Below are 17,189 nucleotides of genomic sequence, written 5' to 3'. Positions count from 1 at the left end.
TAATAATAATATATATATATATATATATATATATATATATATATATATATATATGTATATATGCATACATATGTGTATATCATGCGAATATTATATGTCATATATATACATATATGCATGCATATATCTATTACGTACGCATATAGATCATATAGATAGATAGATAGAACTTATTCGATACCGTGATGAAGTATCGGAAAAATGATCGCAAAGAGTTTTTAAAAAAGAAACGCTCGATTCTCGCACGTTGCGAGCACAAACACAAAGTTAAATCAGAAAAAAGCTATGAGCGATCTGACGGCAGAAGCCTTGTTTTCCTCGATAAAATCCATAATTACAATTGAGTGCAATGGACTCACAAAGTCTTAACTTAGTTTTTGAAGGAAATAGAAAAAGAAAGAGACAAAATGGAATGCGTATGTGCTTTACCGTATCTACTGTTGCCTGTGACGTGCTTTTGCCGCAATTCGGATGGATTGTCATCGAGGAAACACAAGCAATTGTCAGTTATTTTCTAAAAATATAAAACTAGTATTACTAACTCTAAAAAGAGCAAGAAAAAATTCAAAGGATTGAAGTTAGCAAAAAAAAAACGCATATTATTTATAGCGAGAACCTTATTAGATAATACCACAAAGAAATGTGAACAAGTATACATAGGACCTATTCTAATATTATTGTTTAATAAGAGATCGTAGAGAGAGAGAGAGAAAGGAGATTGATCTTCGTGTCGGACTTGTATTTTTCGACGGAAGTTATGATGAAGCAGAGCAATATGTTTTCAGTGTGTTTTATCTAATTAATGCGACGATAGATGTGTAAGTGATAGCCTAATTTGTTTTAAACGTTTTTAAGAGAATCGCATTCTGAATCGCTGAATATCTGATTCATTGTTGATTCAGTTTTCTTGTATTAAAAGAGAAACTGTTTGAACAAATTCCTCGTTTACATCGTTAAATATCGTAATTTTTTTATGTTGGCATTCAATGTAAAGAAATTGGTTCACACGTGCTCTAGCCAATCGCGTAAAAAATGCATATCTCGTTTGAAGCCGCTAATTTAAAGCTTTACGACGAAGAGATGAATACTTTCCCTCATTTATATCATTAAAGAGAAGAAAAGAGCGAATGAAAGACACGTTAAGACATTGAACTTACTATCATGATTTACTACTTAGTTGATAAGAACATGTCTCCGAGGACACTTGTCCACATCACGTGTGTTCTTCGCTGTAAGTCCAATATAATGGTTCTTAACGTGTCTTGTAAAAAAGAAGGAGAACGAAAGATCAATGAAACTGTAAAACAAGGTTCAGACGTAGGAGCATTTTGTGACACTATAAAGTGCCTGTCTTGTCGTTTAGAGACGTGAAGAAAAAAAAAGAAAACTCGCGCTAGATTTCTTATGAACCACTGTATAACGATATGTAATATTTCGTTTTAGCACCGTGACAAGGAAGAAACAAATAATCGAATACGCATATGTATATTGGAGTTTAATTGACATTTTGTGTAGAACGAATTGTGGTTCTGTATGGTTGTATTTGCATCGAACATTATCGAGATACGTCTTTCCTAATGTTGTATTATATGTCATCCGAATGTCATCGTGTCATCGAAAAATGAATATATTGGAAATATTTAGTTATTTTAGGCGATATCATGACTCGTAGATTTTCGTATCTTGTTTTTTTTTATTCTTTTTATTTTACGTATTCTATTATTCAATCAGGACATCCACTGGGCGAAACTAAAAATGAAAGAAAAAAAATGAAAGGAGTGATAGTCTTTGATTAAGATGGAAGATGGAAAAAATGAGTTAATACAAGCCAATCAGAATATATAAATTTTTAATTCCTTACTGTTCTGTATGTAAAATATAATATTTTTTAGCATAACATATCAATAGAACAAGATAATGAGTTAAGTCATCTTTGTGTGGCCACAAAATAAGCAACGATTGCAAATTGGATTTTCTTTTAAGAAACATCATGATTATTTAGTTAGTCATATTATCTCGGGATTTGTAATCTTAAGATTTTCAATTCTTGTTTTTATCAGAAAAGTCATTGAGTGTGAATCTAAAATTTATAAAAATTTCTGAATTATCGCACAGAAAAAAATTTACTAAAAACGCAAAGGGATTACAAAATTTAATTGTCAAATTTGTTTGTGTTTATAACAAATTTGTATATTTGACAAATATTTTGCAATTGTTGCAATTTTTGTTAGCGAGTACAAGAAAAAATAAACATTTGTTTATTCTTTCCTGTAAATAATTAATCCTTATATATGCAATAAATTTACCGTCATGGCATAGGATTAGCATTTATAGCAAATTTTTTCTCTCTGTACGCCTTTCGCAATTATTTTTAACAAATATTTGTATTTACTTAAAACATTTTAAATGTTTTCATTGATTTCATTATATTGTGGTTGATTAATTTCTTCGATAAAAGCAGAGTCTACTTATCTAAAGAAGAAAAAGAAAAATTTGTTCTGTAAATTTCAACTATAAATTGACTCGTACTAGTCTGTGCTTTCTATCTCAAGTGTAAGAATTTAGGATGTTAGAACTGTGTGAGAGAGCTATATTCACAAATAGCAGGAAAAAGATATGTCGAGATTGAGAAAAAAACATCTAGAATATTCGCATTCTATTTCGGATGAATAATTAATTCTGATTTCGATGTTATTCTTTTTCCCTTTTGAGAGTTTGCAAGAGCTACACATTTCCAATTTTCGCGCGGTGGATGGATAGATCGATCGAGATTTTTCGTTATACATATATGTATAGGACTCATATATAAATTAATATTAACTCAGACTTTGTGAGAATATAAATATGATAGTTATAAATCGAGAAATTAACGATATACTTATATTGCGTACGAAACAAGAAGAAGAAAAGAAGAGGAAACCCGTATATTATTTGATAACGAGAAATCATATGATAAGATATATTCAATATTCGACGAGGTTTATTGTTTTATTGTTTTCTTCTCCTTTTTTTTGTAGTATCATTTTTTGAAAGAAGCCTGATTAGATTTTTATAATGTCTGACTGTACTTGATCAAGTTAGAAAGAAGAAGCAGCTCAGTTTGTATTAACGCTTATGACCGAATTTAGGGCTGGTATATCGAAGGAACTTAATGCAACGCATCTTTAAACAGAATCAGGGATTATGAAATAGAGTATATAAATTATAAATTCGTGCTTCTTCAGTATTTCGCGAATGTGTATTACAAATATTGCTCAGCATTAATCTCTGCTTCGACTTCCATCTCTAAAATCGGTCTAATTATGACAAGTTAAGAGACAAAATAACTTGCGCACGTCTTAGTATTAATGAAAGAAAAGTATGAATGTGTAAAAAAAAGATAATGGTGCGATCCAGGGTTAAAGTTAACGATCAGAAACATTAAAAGACGCGGAGTCCTGCATTTTCACAAATATCTCGGAGCGATAGAGACTCAACATCAATTAAAGTAATATAACATTAATGTTACAGTTTCAAACTCAACAACATAATGTAATACTTGTGTTACATAAGTTATATTGTTGAGTTTTTTTGGTGTTTACTAAGGACTTTCATATTTCCGTTATTTTTTTCGCGATAATTATTTTAACAGCACAGTTATTAGCAGTTAACATTTATAATTTTTTTTTTATTTGCAAATCAGATCGCGCGAGATGCAAAACTGCCTGTACAAAAAATTATTACCCCTATCGACGCACAACCCGATTGAAGCGCATCTTAGCATGTAGACACGTTCGCTGTGATAACAGTATGATCCTTTTATCGTGCGAACAAAAGTACAAAAATTGTACCAGACATGCCTTATCGTAATAATAATAAGTGATGCACTACGAAAGTACTCATTATTTTTGACATTGACAAACGAATAGAAACGCATCGCAAACGTATAGAAAAATATACGAGAAGCTCTGAGAAAAATACGGGCAGGCGAATCTTTTAATATAACGCGAAAATGCTGGCAACTTTGCATCCGTTTGCGCATCCATATCTTGATGATCGTTCCAATTGCATTTAATAATCCGCTATGTGCGCGTATATTTTTATCGTCATTTTAGATTTTTAAAAATAGGTTCCTAATACGCGAATCATGTTAAATGTGTGTATGCATGTTTTATTGTAGCATTTTACGATGTTTTTGAAAATGCTTTGTGATCTCCGAGCGAAAGAAAAAAGTAGGCCTATAGTAATAAAGTCGCTATTTTACTGCAGATTGAAAAAAAGAAAATCTTCGATTTTGATCCTTCCCTGATGACGGAAGGTTCATCCTTTAACTTTTGTAAGAAAAAAAAAGCATTTATCGCTATCGGAAATCATTCGACAGAAATCTGGTCTCTCAGGAAGAAATGTGAAATTTTTATGCCCATTGAAAATTTCAAAAGGCGAGGGAATGCAAAAAAAAATAGAAAGGGAATAATGAATTGTAAAAATAACGCCTAGAATTTTACGTATATTGTATTATAACACCTTTTAGTTTGTTTTGAAACGTTACAATATAAGGAAACATTTTATAACAAACATGTTCTCTTCTTCATACAAAACACCCTGTCCTAACGGTATTATGTAAGAGGAACGATGAAAGAGAAATGATGACTGCTGTATTTTGTTCCTCATTTAATATATTAAGTCAGAATAGGTAGGGTATTTACATATTATGGCATTTATTGAAAAAATAACATCTCTCAATTAGACATTTCTATCATCTGTCCAGTGTTATGCTTTCTCTGTGATATACATATATCCTGCGTAGGTGCTATACTTTTTACACTTTGATATGGATATGTACATGTAACGTTTGTAATATCGAAAGTAGAGAGTACACAATGAGATTCAAGAGAACTGATAGTATGGAATTAGCTTCTCGTCGCGAGTGAAATGTCAGTCGGAAACGCTTTATAGCATCAACAGTATATTCCTTAACTTGCATAACGCTTTAATGTAGAAAGGAATATTTTTGCGAATATGTTACGAAAATCATATACAATCGAACATTACAATCAATCGCATGTAGTAAATAACGTAGAAATGTTTGCTAATAGCACATCGTTAGCAGTAATAAAACGTTAAATATTCCCTATAATAATAAACTCACTTTACAGACAGCCTATTTATCTCGACGATAATTATTATTACTTTATTTCTTTTTACAATACATAAATAAAACGAAGGTATTTTAATATTTATAACACGAGATATTTATAACACAATTCTCGTTATATAAATATTATACAATAAAATATAGAATGTAATAAACGCGCATGCTGATTTTACGTAGATTTCTCCTCTCCCGCCGAGTGGAAGCTTATGGAGGCGGAGTTGATGCAGAAACGCTTCCTCGTAGGCTTCGGTCCGTCGTTGAACACATGCCCCAGGTGTGCATCACATTTCGAACAAGTCACCTCGGTCCGCACCATATCTGGGTTTGCGATCAGCAGTAGTAGATTGCCGCCGACTAGTTGGCGTCGTTTAATTCGACGCGATGCGCGATTTTCAGTGATGTTGTTTTTTTTTTCAGTGATGAGAGTGAAGTGGTTCAGTGGTGGTAGTAGCCAGGAGATTGATCAGGGAGGACGAGAGGAGAAAGAACAATAGAGTGTGATTAGACGCAGACAGACACCCTTTTTTCACGGATACAATTTTCAAGAAGTAACAGAAGCGATCTAAAAAGATCTTGAAATGAGAAAAAAATCAAATTAAAGATTGATACATCAATCATGAGAAGACAGCTAACATTCATATGACACTAAAAGAATAATGATGAAGAAGTGCGTACATATATGACAATTTCATTCAATATATACATTTTTATTTTTTATATCTAATTTTTGCCTGTTAATTGTTACACGCTTGTTATACGCTTCCAATTCAATAGTACGTTTACTTGACAATATCAAAAATTACGCACTCACATACTGTATAAGGAAGACTGGCATATCTAAAGACATATTGTACCTTGGATTACACTAATTATTTTTTTAATAATAACAGATTTTTAATGTTGACTACTCAGTTATATTAACTAAAGCAACTTTTTAACTAAAGCAACATAACTGAGCAGTCAACATTAAAAATCTTGTTAATATTAAAAGAATTAGTATATCCCAACTTGTCTAGATAGGATACTTTACAGCAACGAAATACAATCATATGTGACACAGTATTGCTGAAACGTTATTTAGATTTTTTTATTTCACCGCCAAAATGAAATAAAAAAAAGATCTTATACATCTATGTCCAAATTTATCTGAATGTAATCTTAAAATCTCTTATCAGAAAATTTCATTACCAGAAAAATAAATGATAATAAAATATAAACATTTGGTATTCATAAAGTGATTTAAAACGACGATACAATCAGATACAGCATTTTAGCTGTGTACGATTGTGTAGACTTATGCTATAGTTGAAAAGCACGGAATCTTACACTACTGTGTTACATGATATTCTTCTTCTTGTTGAAAAACACTCACAATCTCCTCTACATTATATTTGTAACTAATATATATATTTTTTAACTTATACGGCATATTCATCTTTATTAAATATTTACTTACGTTATAGAAATATTGTAAATTCATATAGCTGTGAGTATTGAAACACACTTACAAATGATTAATTATTATTTCAACTGGCATATTTTAAAAGCGAAGGAACTTTATTTGCATCGAATGCTTCTAAAAAATGAGATTTATATGCATTAAGGATTTGCGAGTAAAAAGAAGACATTATTACATTATTATTCTTAGTCAAACTAAACGAAAGAATGTTATGTTTATCGAGCAGTCGATAACTTTATGCTCGTAAACAGTTCTTAACACGATAAGATATTTGTATCTAGCCTATTGGTCATATTTCCAATGTTTCATAATATACAGCTGGCGTATTAGTTTCATAGAAAAAGTGATGTAAGTCTAACACAATCACACTCTAAGCAAGTACATGCAGGAACCGAGGAGAACAGGAAATTTCAGCTAATATATACAACATTATATTTACAGTAGAGAAAAATACATCACATATAAATGAATACTACAGTTCCTGTTTTTATTATAAGAAATATTTTTAAACTGATATCTATGTACACAAGAAAATGTTTACATTCATCAAGGCGCGAGGAGTGAGTGACAATATAATCATAATTTTTGCTACGAATTAATTTGCGATAATTTTATGGAAAATTGAATCTTATGAGAAACTCAATATAAAGACTTCTACTTTGGATAGGTGCAGAAAGTGAATGAAATGTGACCAGGATAGGCTCAGTAATGTTATGCAAGTGTACAATTATGATAGAAAAAACAAAATAATGAACACCTACTAGGCAATACTCTACTTATTTTATTGATTAAAGATTGGCCCATCATTTTTGTTTTTAACATACGTTCTATAATTTTAATTTAATATACGTCCTTGTTGGAATGGAGGAGAAAATTTTCTTTTCACTCTATTTCCTAAAATTGTTCTGTTTTCAAAAACAGTAACTGATTCAAATATTATTAATAATTTTGAAAAGCAGAGTGAGAAACATATTTTCTTCTTTAATATCTTTTAAGCAATTAAACGTTTTGCTAACTAGAAGAATATTGCACTGTAGTAGTTGCTACTATTCAAGCATGTATGATTCTATTCTAATAATATAGAATTTGTATTAAAGACAAATGACGAGTCCTAATTCTTATTAATAAAACAAATGTGGATAGTATGTTTCAGGTGTTTACATTATTTTGTTGATCCCTTATATACGTTGCGATTATGATGATATAAATAGCGAGCAGGTACAACGTTAGAATCAAAAACTTATTTACGAGATACAGATATCCTATTCTAAGTAATTTGAATGTACCTGCGGACTATTGTGCAATGTTCAGATGAACGTGAGGTGTGAATTCTAAGAACGCGAGCATAATTACAAAAGATACGCTAATGAAGGTAAATCGTAATAGCGCTCGCTTACCATGAGAGGTGTCTTTGGTCAATTTGATGCGTCCTTGATCCAGAACCTCGTTGAATGCCGGCCAACCGCATCCGCTGTCGTATTTGGTGTCCGAAGAGAACAGTTCTTGATCGCACACGACGCAGGTATACGTTCCCTTTTCGTAGAACTTGTTGTAGCAACCGGTAAACGGTCTGCACCAAATAAAACAAACGAATGAGTCAGGGGATGATGAAATGGCAATATTAGGGATGGAAAGGGGAAAGAGGGAAGTCACAATCCGTGACACATATAGCTTATTTTTAAACTTGCTGGCCATGAGACCGTTCACGCGCAAACATACGAAGGGACGCTCTTGAAAAAGTTATTTCGGTGTTCCTCATCCAAGATTAACTTGAATGCTTGAACGAGCGTGGAAATTCGTGTTTTTATCTTTAATTCATGACAACCATAATAAATCATGTTACGTTGCCATCTTATTTGTGACAACGTGAGAAATTCTAGCAAACTTCAATTAGCAATACGTCAATGTCGTAATTTTTCATTCAACAATATAAATGTAATTAAATAAAAAAAATTCTAAATTCAGTCAAAATGAATCTTTGTGCTTAAATAAAATATAAATATGATATAATATATATTATAATATATATTATAATTTCTAAAATTTTTAGAATAAATTTTATTCTGAAGGATGAAATTTCATTTTTAAAAATTAAAAATTGAGTCTCTTTTTTCAAGACGATTCAATTTTATTCTTTAGACTGAAATTTCACAGAAAAAATTTACACAGTATGAAAGTTATATTGTTGAGTGGGGAATTATAATATTGATGTAATACCCTACATAGTATATTTATGTGAATAATTGTTTGAAATATTTTAATAAAATATTTCAAATATTATATATATTTAATATATAAATATTTCATAAATAATTGTAAAACATTTTAAAATATTGCAAACTATTTCACTCAAATATTCTAAAAAATTTTGTGAAAAAAGGAAGAATATATTTCAAAAACTCTGATTTCCTGAACAATTATAATATATCCCCCCCCCCTCCCATTTTAGAAATATTTCATAAAAAATTTCTGAAATATTTCAGAGTTTGCAGTAAAATATTTTGGAAAAATTTCTGAAATATTTCATATTGTGTAGGATTACTATCAGGATAATATATTAATTGTTAATATATTATAACTATTATGTTATTAATTTTTACACACATAAAATCGTATCGGACGAACATACGTATATATTGATATTATTTTTATTTACTTCAGTAAGTTCGACTTGCTTGGAATTTAAGCGATACTTTTCTAAATAACCAAACCAAGCGGCGAGAATCCACCCGGCAGATTGCGTAAATATGGAGCAGACGACAAATAACATCCGTCTGTGTCAGCAATATAATTATACGTTGCGCAACTCTATGTTGCGCTTTGATCGCCCATTACAGAATCAGCTGACGTCTCCTCACGGAGCGTGATAACAGGAAGTAGGTCGCAATTGTTAACAGAAGAATAAGATTTCCGCTTCGAATAGGCTGGTGCGTGGCAAATTTTCTTTAGAAGTATCGTCAAAAGAAACTCATTCTCAGATCGGTTCCTCGTAATAAGACTCCAAGCAGAACAAAAAAAAGTCATATCAAAATGATTCTAAAATAATTACTAAAAATTATTTTTCAGATGATTTTAATGTTTTGACGTTATCGTGACCTGTTATCCTGCTTGGGCTATAATCAGATAAACTGAACCAGATCCAATGTGATCTCGCTCGGATTATTATCTTAGCTAAAACAGAAACGTTCGACGTCGTCATCATCGTGAACAAATCCCTTGGAAACGTTCTCGATGACGCCGGTATCAGTAGCTGTCTTCTAAGTTCTATACATGTGGCCCTCACCTCTCTGTGCCCTTCTCTTGTGTCACATGCCACTGCAGCGACGTCAGGCGCTTCCGCGCTTCCTCTTTGTTAATCGTCGTCATCTTCCTGATCGTACGGAACGTATGTCGCAGAATCTTGATAACCAGGATCGGGATCAGTCAGGAATCAGAGAATTCAGAAATGTGAATTACACGCGCCACAATTCTACGTTTTCCGTCTTTTGGATTTCCAACTTCGCGAGTGCAGAACGCACACACGCACGCTTATCGGCCAACTTCGCCGCACTGAACCGGAGTGAACCGCGCTCCAAGTCGCAAAGCACGCTTCGTCGCGCGGTCGACCGAGTCGACCTCAATTGGCGCTCCAGTCACGTTCCAGAAATATAGCTGCTCCAAAAAAATTCACTGCCAGCGCTAAAAATCTATATAGTTTACACGCAAGTTTACACGCCAACGCGGTGTTACAAATGTTTTCAAGCGTTTTTTGATTGGTGAATTAAAGATTGTAACATTCTTCTAATTGATCAATCAAACGCTTTAAAGCATTTTTGTAACAGACTTTGACCGCAGTCTACGTTATGTACACTATATAAATTTTCAGCACTAGATTAGCAACGAAATTTGGAACACAACCACATAGATTTCATATATAAAGAACTCGCACGATATTTTATTTATGACAAAAAATAGTGAAAAAATATAACAAATTAATCACCGTTTAATTTAATTATAATTTGGTCAAAGTTCAAAGAAAAATAATGACGCGGAGTTATTTTTTTATTAATTATATAAATTGGTAAGATAAAGCTAGTTAAATAAATTGGCAATTTGAAAAATTTTTTAATTAAATAAATTAGTAAATTTTAACAATTAAAATAAGTGTTCATTTTACTGATCTCGTTTTTTCTGACTGATTTATTTATCTGATATAATATTTAACATTGTTTTAAATTTGATTTTAAAATTTCATTAATAAAATGGTTTATTATCTCGAGATATTATTTTAATATAAATATAAAATCTAATGATGCAACAACACGCAATATATAAGCAATACAAAAGCGATTTCAGCTGAAATCTTTTCCGAATTAAATAATAATTATTATAAACAGAATTGTATATATAACAATTCTAATTACGATATATTTATCTCTAATTTCTAATCTTTTTCTGTAACAATAAAAAATTAATTTCGTTTATGCTCAAATATATTTTTGCAGGCAGGTCGCTGTAATGTCGTGAACTTTGTCACCGATTATCGGTCACACGGTGATTTTCAATTATTTCTATATATCCATCGGATTTATGATAAATTTAAATTTATTGGCGACTATGTGTATATAAAATATTGATCAGTTGCACATTTAATTCTTTAGATATTTTATATTAAACATACAGAAAATATGAGTGAACTAATTTACTTGTTTATTATTGTTAATTAGGATTGCCACAATTGCTTTCGACGCCTCGCTATATTTTATATGTTTTTATATGTTTTTTATATGTTTTTTGAATTAAACTTTTTGCAGTCGATCGGCGATTCATTTTTGTACACAAAATCCTTTTTGCCTTATTTCATGTTATTCTTTTGGTGTATTATTTTTTCGAAATATATACAAGAAAATGCGTTGCATTGGTCGTGATATTCGATTATGAATCGAATATCATATTATTGTCATTGAAGGACAAACCAAAAACCGGATCAAAGTTGTGCAATCAATGAGAAATGACGTAAACGGAACATATGGAACATGTAAACGTGCGATGGAAACATAACTACCTGTTTGGAAAAAGTCAAACAATGAAGGTATAACTAAATTATGTTTATTAAAAATTATTGAAGTATTAAGCTAATACAATATCATTAAAGTTGTTATTTGATATAATACAAAAGGATCTTTAGTCAAATTATTTTTGTTTATATATTTTCGAAGTACTTAACACTGAACAATTACAATTTGAAATGTCACATTTTTTTGTTTATTAAATATTATTGAAATATATAATCGTCATTTTATAACAAAAAGAGTTGAATCATAATTATTTTGTTCCTATAACTTTGAAATTAAATTGATTGAAAATTAATATATCGCACGCGATGTTTAAAAAGCAAAGCACAAGTCATCGCAATATCAAAATTTCAAAATTGTTCTAAAATGAGTACTTATTAAATTACTTTTCAATCAATAATTTATTTTAACGTTATTGATGTTCTTATGAATTTGTTATTCTGCTTGAACGCATTTATCTTTTAAAATATCAATACATATATTTCAAGGAAGATCCTTTATTTGATTTATCATAAATCTTTTGTAATAAAATTTAGATGAATTAAAACAACTGCAAACATTTTCCGTGAACTAACGCTCTCTCTATTGTTCTTCAAAATTAGCGATGGAAATGTATGAATTTATATGAGTGACTTTCATATATACAGAAAAAAAGTTTTTCGTCTTTTTCATTGCCAAACCATCTCATGTTTAGAAAAAATAAACAATAAAAAATTGTAGAATTCGAAATACTTTCCCTAATTCGATCATGAACTTTTAGAGAATTGCAATTTGCACGTTGGTAACTCGTCCTATAACGGACGAGCGCTAACTTCACACCATATTTTCAATCGATGGTCGACGTCGGAGCAGCTTAGGAGATCGCATTGCCAATATCGCTTGTAAGTCGTAAAAAAATTTCATTCCGAGTATAAAACGTTCTTCCAGTAACGAAACAAAATATTGGAAGAATCGAAAATTAACCGGTATTGATTCGAACGATCTGTGTCGCTTTCGTTTGATCTTCAAATTTCGGTTGCTCCGAGTAAGAATGACGGGAATGACGTCACATAGCGGAGCCGGCGGCGAGTGCTCGTGATTGGTCGGCCGGGTCGGCGCGGGGTGGCGCGCGCCGCGATCGGCAGTGTCGGGTCGGCAGTGTCGGCACTGAGCGCGGCCGCCATCTTGGCAGATAGAAGGAGCCTGCTGTCGCCGTCAGCCGCCGACGTAACGCCGTCCAGCTGAGCCGTTAAAGCTGAGCGCGAGCTGCTTGGCTCCGCTGCTGGTGGAACGCGGAGAAAAATCGCGGCGGGCTCCGTTACGCGAACGCAGGAACCGGCCCGAGGAAGTAGTGCGGCGGACGAGGAGAGGCGGAGAAGGTAGAGGAGTAGGAGCAGCAGGAGGAGGACGAGAGAGTGAACGAGGAGAGGTGCCGGAGGACCGGAAAAGCAGCGCACGACGGGCCGAGTATAATATCGGGGTGAGCGGGACGTCGCGGACGCCTCGCGCGGTAAGCGCCTCGTCTACGGCTTTGTCGTGTCGTGTCGTGATCGTGATCGTGTCGTGGTGTTGTGCACGAGGTGAAGTTAATCCGGAGTGCTCCCGAACTCCCGTAGTCTCGCTCCCGTCCGTCCGTCCGCGTCGCGTCAAGGACGGCCAACTTCACCTCGTTTCTCGCGACCGTTTCTCGAGGAAATTCCTCGAGAAATTCGTCGTCCCCATTTCCTTGAAGCAATCGTTGCGCGATCCTTTCGTCGTTCGTTTCACTGGTGTAACCGAGGGTGATAAGATTAAGCCAAGGCAGAGAATTATCGAGGGAGGATACGCGATCTTTGCCGCAAACGTCAACTGCTGCTGACTTCTGCTACCACTGCTCTGTGACAGCGGGACAGTATGGCGGGACAGACGATCAACGACAGGCTGTTGGCCGCGAGGCACAGTATCGCCGGCCAGGGCCTCGCCAAGTCCGTCTGTAAGGCCACTACGGAGGAGATGATCGGCCCCAAAAAGAAGCATCTCGACTGTGAGTAAAAAGTGAAAGTTTGCCCCCACCGATATCACTGCAAATCCAAGTCCAAGTGTGGAAAAAGTCACTTTGTATATACGTGTATTATTTCATTCCTAAAACTTTTAAAGCGAATTTTACTCTGAAAAGTGAAATTTCGCTCTTAAACATTAAGTCATTCTTTTTCAAAACTGTCTCAATTTTCATTCTTTAGAGTGAAATTCCATTCGGAAGAATTTAGAGAGAGATAGTCTTCCGTGTAAATATGGCACCGTGATACATGTTTGAATGTATAATATAAATCCATATTTCTATGCAGCATAGTATTATTTTTGCACACTCGGATTTACAGCGATATCCGTCAAGTGTCGTCCTGCCTCACTGGCATTTCGATCATTTTTTTAATTGATACTAGGACGGCCTAGTGCTGTTTTTTTTCTCTCCGTATCTCCAATTTTCAAAAATTTGGGGAGAAAAATGATAAAAATGTTGATAAAAAATGGAATCTATTTTCCGATTGGAATTGTTGATAGAAAAAAGGATGTCTCGACGTCACAGAGTGTCGCCTGCTTCGATTTCGGTGCGATTTCGTGGCCGTTCCTGCTGTTGATTTACAACGAGGGCACGCGCGAAACCACATAGGGAGATGGCGAGTCGCTCACCTTTTCCTATTTGCCTGTTTTCGTGAAAGAAGGTGAGGAACGAGCGACTTGCCCTCTCCACCGGTCTCGTGCGAATCCTCGGTGTTAATTTCTTAGACAAGCACGATCGAGATCGACCGCGATATTCTTCTTTATAATTCTTCTTTTCACATTGACATGTACATTGTACGGCAATTAAAGCAATCGAAGTCGATTGTGTCGCTCTCTTGAATGTGTGCTTGCACTTGTAGGATTTCCACAGGATTTCCACTTCACGCTTCTCGCTATAATCTTGCGACAATTCTGTGAAATGTGTCTCTGTTCAGGAACGCGTGCTTTGGAATGCTACCTGAGTGGACAATGGAACTCCTGGAGAGTGTAATAATAGTAATCGTCATGTCCCTTGGAGTAAAGTTACCATATGAAATGAATTATAAGAAAACGATTTATATGCACATTAAAAAAAATCCGTAAGCGGAAGAGGACTGAGGAGGGGATATAATTTTTTATATTTTAAATGTAGGTATTTAAACTAATATTTCTAGAACATAATTCTGATTGACAATTCTTATTAATATAATTTTATAAATGTATGAACTTTTAATTAATTTAATTAATAACCAGGGAAGTTTTATGAGACTCAAGAAGAGTACATGTAATTTTAAAACAGTGGTAACCTTATCCAAAAGGAAAATGATTTTAGAAAGAACTTCTTTTCAGCTGTATTTGCGTTTGAAAGATGAAAACATTCAGACTTTTAAAAAGGGAAAGAAAAAGGTATCGCATAGGAAGGTTAGAAAGCGAAATGTGGAAAAGGGATAGGCCTCTCGTACTACGCATGTTCGATTTGGATTCGCTTTTTTTCTCCGACCTGTGCGATCATTAACATGCTATTTTTGATACTGGGAAGGAGAATCAGGGATGTTAATTGCGTATCAGGCATACGCAAGAATGTGAATTAGAATTATATATAAAAATATTGATATTACGCTCGCATTACACGCATCAAAAGTGAATGGATACTTTCTCTTCTCTGCGATATCTTCGTAACTTCTTTTTTATATTAATAAACGGAACGAAAACATTACATTAAGAGAAAAGTTTGGTATGAATCTGTATTATTAAAAAATTAAAAATATAATCAATTATTATATAAATATAATAATTATTATGCATAATTATTAATATAATTATTATATGTAATGATAATATGTAATAATAATATTAATTATAAATATTTATAAATATATTTTGTATTTGTGACTATAATTGTGACATAAAAAATGACTATAAATTATTTAAAAAATGAAGATTATAAAAATGAAGATTGGATTAAAAAATCAAAATTAAATAATAATTAACTCAAAACTATAAAATATAGTTAAATTATAATTATATAACTAATAACTGCAATATAATTTTTTTCTCTTAACGTATATTGTTCTTTTTTTTAAAGTACAGAGAAATTAAAATTTTCTGTAGAAATTTGATGGGGAAAAGTATATATAGAATCGCCGTGATTTATTTAAAAGTCGTATTCTGGCTCATCAGACATTCGTAAGCGGGAATACGGCTTTAGAATTTCAGATCAGTCTAAAAACACGTAAATTTCAATACACGGCCACTTTTAAGTAAAAATTGCGATCGCATGCAAATGTCACTCTTGTATATTAATTCGAGAATGATGTTCGCTATCGAACCGGATTGCGCCCGCAGTTGCGAAAACGAATCTTTTATTTCGAGATAACCAGATATTATGCCATATCAAAATACGTACTTAACAGAAAAAGCTGAAGAAATGTTTTTTCCGTATTTTATCTTTCGAGCAACGATAATATCTTCGGAATATTTCTTCTTATTTATTCTAGCTGTTTGGCATTTATTGCCATATTATTGAAGCATATGGGCGAACAAAATTAAAATGAAATTTTTACTTCTTTTTTTCCTACTAATATCTGATTTTTAATTTTAATTTGATTTAGTACGATTTATTTGAAACTCTTCTGGAGAATGATCTATAAAAATCCCTTCGAGGAAAATGAAGTACCCTTCAGCAGTACCTTGAATTTTATAGATAAAGTTCTCCCACTCAGATTATGATGGTTTAATTAATTAAACCAAGGACGTTTACATTTTTATTTAGGTTGCGTGTTGATAGCATGCAAATAAAAAAGAAAATGATAAAACATAAAAGGAAAATGCGATAATGAAATTTTCATACGTAGTAGATTTAGTTGTTCTAAAATTTAGTATTCGTAAAAGATAAAAGAGCACTAATGCAACAAAATTTATTCTTTTAGTTGCTTTTTCTTCAAACGCAATTATTAAAAAAAATAAGATAAAAAATCATAGCGTTAATTGATCTATACACTGAGAGAAAAGTACTTGATCTTTTTTATTATAATTGCAAGGTAAAATAATTATGGCCAGGAGCTTTATTTTTATAATTATTACTGCTGTAATACTAGTAATAATAATTAATTATAATTAGTTCTATATGCCAAAAAAAACATATGATTGTCTTCGAAAATAATTAGATATAATTAATAATTAGAAATGAATATACAGGTTTATTGCACTTTTCAAACATTTTTCTATATTTCTTCATCTGTTTTGATTATCAGAAAGGACAGTCTATCAGTCAAGGACATTGAAAGAAGAAAACGATTATAATTATCATATTTTGACTATAATTTACGATCATTTTCGATGCCAATTAAATATATTTAACAATAAAATAACTATAAAAATAGAACTCTTAACCATTATTTCACCATACAATTATAGTCATAAATATAAAGTATTTTTTCTCTCATTGTCAATATATAGACTGTCACTTAAATTCATGTGGAATTCATGCGAAACTTCGGATCATGAGGGCATATATTAATTTTATTGTAAACAGAACGTATCTTGT

At 32.5% G+C, this 17,189-nt stretch overlaps 2 protein-coding genes across 2 annotated transcripts in view; one reads left to right on the top strand and one right to left on the bottom strand.

Annotated features, from left to right (window-relative positions):
- Positions 1-4,905: 4,905 nt before the first annotated feature.
- Positions 4,906-9,965, bottom strand: LOC105621340 (methionine-R-sulfoxide reductase B1). Its single transcript, XM_012202806.1, has 3 exons — positions 9,877-9,965; positions 7,991-8,163; positions 4,906-5,488 (listed from the first exon to the last, which is right to left on the bottom strand). Exons 1-3 carry the CDS (start codon positions 9,957-9,959, stop codon positions 5,304-5,306), a joined length of 441 nt encoding a protein of 146 aa, XP_012058196.1. The 5' UTR covers positions 9,960-9,965; the 3' UTR covers positions 4,906-5,303.
- A 3,554-nt stretch (positions 9,966-13,519) lies between these two features.
- Positions 13,520-17,189, top strand: part of LOC105621339 (phosphatidylinositol-binding clathrin assembly protein) — a 40,725-nt gene continuing 37,055 nt past the window's right edge. The window contains 1 exon segment of the mRNA XM_012202804.1: positions 13,520-13,649. Coding sequence (XP_012058194.1) covers positions 13,520-13,649 — 130 coding nt within the window.

This window comes from Atta cephalotes (assembly GCF_000143395.1).
Source record: "Atta cephalotes unplaced genomic scaffold scaffold00033, whole genome shotgun sequence".
NCBI lineage: Eukaryota > Metazoa > Arthropoda > Insecta > Hymenoptera > Formicidae > Atta > Atta cephalotes.
The sequence above is the reverse complement of the archived record's forward strand: the minus strand, read 5'-3'. Positions and strand labels throughout refer to the sequence as shown.

Bases quoted from the DNA above. Each gene is read 5' to 3' on its own strand.
- LOC105621340 (XM_012202806.1), bottom strand. From the start codon at position 9,959: ATGACGACGATTAACAAAGAGGAAGCGCGGAAGCGCCTGACGTCGCTG. The intron at 8,164-9,876 runs GTGAGGGCCACA...TATTTGGTGCAG, and splicing joins CAAGAGAAGGGCACAGAGAG to ACCGTTTACCGGTTGCTACA. The intron at 5,489-7,990 runs GTAAGCGAGCGC...GACGCCAACTAG, and splicing joins GACCAAAGACACCTCTCATG to TCGGCGGCAATCTACTACTG.